The sequence below is a fragment of the Semicossyphus pulcher genome, unplaced genomic scaffold (genome assembly GCF_022749685.1).
Source record: "Semicossyphus pulcher isolate SPU_LCO1_2020_fin unplaced genomic scaffold, fSemPul1.0.p SCAF_11, whole genome shotgun sequence".
In the NCBI taxonomy this organism is placed as follows: Eukaryota; Metazoa; Chordata; class Actinopteri; order Labriformes; family Labridae; genus Semicossyphus; species Semicossyphus pulcher.
The window spans coordinates 15,756,675-15,761,818 of record NW_027211615.1 but is presented as its reverse complement, the minus strand read 5'-3'; the positions used below and the strand labels follow the sequence as shown (position 1 = coordinate 15,761,818).

Genomic DNA, 5,144 nt, shown 5'->3' with positions numbered 1-5,144 from the left:
CCTAAAGGTTTATAAAACCCCAGATGAAAAAAGAGGGCATAACCCAGGCGTGTTGCCTTGAACAGCAGTGATGGTCCTGCTTATGGACTATAATAAAGTATTGTTACATAAAAAGCTTCCAACCTGAGCCTGACTTTAACCTGCTGACAGCCACTAGGGGGCGTCAGCGGACTGTTTGTGATTTGACCACTGATCAGACCAAACAGGTAATAAAACACAAGATTAGATCATTGTAAAACAAAACACAAAAGGCAAAGATGCACTGAAGAATATGAAAACCGTAGTTGTAGTTGGTAAAATTACACGAAAAAAAGTCTACGGCAACAATACATGGTCAAAAATGTCTGAAACGAGTATAAGCTTCAAATGTTAGTCTAAATTTACACTGCGGTCTCTTCAAAAGAAAACAGGTCATTATATTAATATTTACGTTTTCTGTGTGTCTGTACACATATTAAGCTTTTCTGTAATTTTTAAATTATTTTCTAGAACATTGAAACGATACATAGTGCTTTTGTTTTTGTCATTATTTTATGACGTAGCCTATTAGAAAGGCAGCAAGCCTGATTTTAGCCTACATAATACAACAAGAATTGTAGTCTGTAAGGCATCAGCAGATAAGGAAACAGCTTCCTGTTTGGTGTCCCTTCTGTAGAGCAGACTTTTATTATTTTAAATCACGCCTCGTAATAATCGTCAATTAGTTTCCATATTTATCCTGATGCAGATATTAATTAAAGCTGCGCTGTGTTTCACTCTCAGACCGCTGGCCGGCTCGAACATTATCACCACACATCAGAGGCTGTAAACACTTGACTGAAACAGCTGAAGGACAATTTAAAGCAACCGAGACGGATTGATCAAATCCACGATTATGATGCAAGGAAGGCCGCGTGCAGGCAGGGGAAAAAGAACTGTTCAATGAACGTGCAGAGACTGCAGAGTTATAGAAAACAAATACGATTTAATGACAAAAAGCATATAGAAATTGTGCAATCGTTGATTTTTCTTTTCTCTTCTTCGTTGGTTCACAGATTTCAGGTCGATGCTATTTTGTTTTGGTTTTTTTTTCCAACTCAAAAACTCAAATTCAGCTGAAGGATCATGTGATCAGAATTACGAGCAGATTGTTGGATTAGGAAAATATTGGGCCTTTTACGTTATAGCTTACAATACTACATTATTCTGAAATACATCTTTAAATAAGGAAAATACCAGTGAGCAAAAACAATACGTCAAATATTGTTCTGCTTTTTTAATGATTTTTTTTTTTGGTATTTAAGAATTCATAAAATGAAGAGAGACTTTTGTTATAATCCTCGTTTTGTCATTAATTCTCACTTATACATTCAAAAGTTTTTAAAATGCAAAAATTAACTATAAATCACATCATATGTTTAAATATCACAGGACCTATTTTCTCTTCCGCGCTCTCCATCCTTCAGCTGCATTTGAGTTTCTGAGTTTCTATATTTTCTTCATATTTCAGTCAGAGCATTCATCTCCCACTGTTTCCTCCAATAACCATCAGATCAGGTTATTATTCACAGGGTTTTTGTGGCACAACAACACGTGTCTGTGTTTGTGCTTTGGCACAGACTGACAGAGAGAAACCGGAACAAACAAACAAACAAACGAAGCCATACAAAAACGATTGGAGATACATCCCACAGATAGTCTGCTCAGTGAGTGAGTGAGTCACACAGTCAGTAGTAGTAGAGCCACTGCGGCCACAGCTGGTATACCAGGAAATATTCAGTTTGTTTTTCTTCTTATAAAGGAAGGCAGAGGGCTGGAGAAGTCTCCAGCCTCGGACAGTCTCGGTCTTTCTCGTCACAGCATTTTGGAAAAAGTAGAGAAATAACAAACAGCAAAAACACAGACTGTAAACAGGCGCACAGAGAGAGTGTCTGCACGGAAAGGAAAGCGTTAAAGTCAACCAGTCTGTATGAAAACCACAGTAGTATTGTTATTATTATTATCATTATTATTATTGATATTATTATTATAAAATGTAAGTGTCTCCAAACTTAATTCTGAATTTTAGTAATTTTTAAAGCAAGTGGGTCATTTTTAATTTCAATAAATTGTGGATTGAGCTCACAGTCAAATCAAAACATCCTCCAGAATAATCACCAGAATTTTACAATGCTAATAATAATAATAATGATAATGATAATAATAATAATAATAATAATAATAATAATAGTTAGCTGGTATTTGTAATGTTGTACAGCAGGTGTCTGCCATTTCCCTCCTCTCGTGCCACGCGCGAGCAGAACCCCTGTTGCTTTTGTTATGATGGAAAGATGGCGTTTATTTACCCACACTGACTGCGACTTCTCCTCGAGCCCCGAGCTTGTTTTTATATTTTTCCCGCCCCCCGAGGACACCTCGTGCCCACATCACCCTCGTTAATGCCTTTCTGTAATGACGCGTTAAATAATGACGCCATGGGAAAAGGTATAGAAAAGCGTTTTGTAGCATTTTTTTTCTTTTGGTTCGCACACAGCAGCCGTCTCTCTGAATGTTTGGCACTTCCACGGCATGAAACCTCTCCATACAGCTGTACTCTGCTTATTTTTAGTGCTGGAGTGCCACTGTAAGATCCCCACTGTGTGTGTGTCCCACTGTTCGTATGCGTGTGTCCGTGGGTCCAACATTTAACCTGGATGAGATCCAGTTCCGCGCGGACAATCAAACAAATAAGGAGGCTTTATTCCTCCTCTTTCAGGGGTCCGTGTTTAGCTCAGGATAACGGACTGTGGGGGTCACTGCACAGGAGTCTGTCCTCCGTGGTGAGGAGGGGTGTCCCCGAACATGTCCTCTCCTCCTGGTATCTGTCCCCCTGCAGGAGTCATCCTCTTCTCCTTCTGCCTCCTGTTACAAAACCAAACCCTCACCACCTCCTTCTCCAGCTGCAGGCTGTCCGCGAGAGAGTTGATCTCCGCCGCTCCCGGTTTCGGACATTTGAGAAAATGGCTCTCTAGAGCCCCTTTCACGCCCACCTCGATGGAGGTCCTCTTTTTCCTTTTCCTCCCCTGCGCCGCGATTTTATCCAGGCTCGTGGGGCTCCCCGAGGTGGAGTCCGCCTCCTCCAGCCACTTGTTCAACAAGGGCTTGAGTTTGCACATGTTTTTGAAGCTGAGCTGCAGCGCCTCGAACCTGCAAATGGTGGTCTGAGAAAAGACGTTTCCATACAGCGTCCCGAGAGCCAGACCCACGTCCGCCTGCGTGAAGCCCAGCTTGATGCGGCGCTGCTTGAACTGCTTTGCAAACTGCTCCAACTCGTCCGAGGTCGGTGTGTCCTCGTCTGACTGGTCCTGGTGGCCCCCGTGCTGGTGATGGTGTGACAGAGACTGCTGGTGGGCCCCGGGGCCGCCTCCGTGCTCACTGAGGTGCGGGCTGTGGCTGTGGTGGTCCTCGTCCCGCAGGGGGTGGTGGTGCATCCCCCCTTGCTCTCCCCCCGGCATCAGACCAAAGCCGGACTGGGAATAGACCAGGCTCTGGCCCTCAGAAGTCGCCATACCGGGGATGTGCGTGGTGGCGGTGCTGGTTCGCCATGCTCTGGCGTCGTGATGCGCCTGCTGGTGCGCGAGGTGAGGGTGTCGCTGTTGCTGCTGCTGCAGACTGCTGGAGTTCTGCAGCTCCTCTCGGTCACTGTCGTGCAGCACGGGCTTCACGTCCTGCTCTCCGAGGGGACTTGATGGCCAGGGCGCCCCGCCGTCACCGTGAGACAGCGCCGTGATCCACTGGTGCGCGTGGCTGAGAGGATGTCCGCCGCCCGGTAACGTGCTGTAGTCGTTCTGGAGCAGAGTGTGCGCGTCCCTGTACGCTGCCGCCTGCTGCATGCTCCCGGACTCCGAGTGCGGCGGCGGCGCGCTGCTGGGGGTGCTGAGGACGCTGTAGTGGTTGGACGTTGCGGTCGCCATAACTCTCGCAGCCAGAGTGATAGCTGGAGTTAAAAGGAGGCTGCCTTTGACAGGAACTCTTTTGCGCCACGGGGCAGCGAGGCGTCTCTCTCCAGCATCTCCCGGGCGCTGTGCCAAGGGGACGCAGAGGCGCGCACCTGTGGTCCGCCTCGCTCCGCTCTTTATTGGCCAAGAACGGTTGACAGATGTGGTTACCCCTGACAGCACCCCGCTCATTGGTCACGGGAGATTGTACAGAAACCCCAATCACTCTGCCCAACAATACTCGCAGTCCTGCAGCATGTAGAGTGCAAAGTGGAGGGAGAAGCCGGGCTGCCGAGTGTAAACACAGAAAGACTGAAGAAGCAGGAGAAGAAAAAAAACATGTTTGCTCATATTCAAAGAACTTTATTTACATTGATGTGGGTTAGTGGGTCACAATTCTTGATTTTGTACGTCAAATCGGTGCGTAAAAGTTGCACAAAATACCCAGAATTTGGTGTCGTAACACCATTTGTGAGCTCAAGAGCAGAACTTTCTTTGTACAAATATATCAAACTAAACAACCAAATTTAATGCAGTTTTCTTGCATTTTAAGCAAAATCTTCGGGGTCTTTTGCTTCCTCAAACAGTGAGCAGTGATCATCAGGAGAAAGTTCCAGCTGCCTCTCTGCCCTCAGGACGCGGTCCAGAGAGAGGGGCCGCGTGCTTCCAGGGCCTCTGCCCCGTTGCCATGGCGAGTGCGCTGAATGGAACAACGCCCACGTCACAGCTGCAATTCGCTCCTTCTTTTCGTTCCGTTCCAAAGGGCTCATTGGGGCCGCGCGCTCGGCCGTCGGGACAAATAATGGGGGGGGCGCGCGGAGAGGGCAGCTCGGGGCCACAGAGAGGAGGCAGTAAGAATGGATCCCTCGGCCTGCTCTGCGCCCTCACACCTGCCTGTTGGGTAAACTTTGGGATGGATGCGCGCACAGTGAGCACGCGAGGCTTGGTTTCCCCAAAGCTCCTATCCAAAATATTTTGATGAGGAAAAAGTGTCTCTACCCTCCAATGCACACAAACAGAGATGGCTAACAAGGGTTTTGGTGGTTTTTCCACAGCAAGCTTTTCACACAGCAGCGGAAATATTTACACAAGTGCTAAAACCCAAGTACAGTCTTGTATGAGTATTTCCATATGTTCGATTTCATACACCTACTGCAGCCAAATAGTGTACTTTGTACTCATTAGCTT

At 46.7% G+C, this 5,144-nt stretch overlaps 1 protein-coding gene across 1 annotated transcript; it reads right to left on the bottom strand.

Annotated features, from left to right (window-relative positions):
• Positions 1-2,104: 2,104 nt before the first annotated feature.
• On the bottom strand, positions 2,105-4,148 carry pou3f2a (POU class 3 homeobox 2a). Its single transcript, XM_069657043.1, has one exon. It carries the CDS (start codon positions 4,146-4,148, stop codon positions 2,772-2,774), a length of 1,377 nt encoding a protein of 458 aa, XP_069513144.1. The 3' UTR covers positions 2,105-2,771.
• Positions 4,149-5,144: the final 996 nt, after the last annotated feature.

Bases quoted from the DNA above. Each gene is read 5' to 3' on its own strand.
- pou3f2a (XM_069657043.1), bottom strand. From the start codon at position 4,148: ATGAGCGGGGTGCTGTCAGGGGTAACCACATCTGTCAACCGTTCTTGG.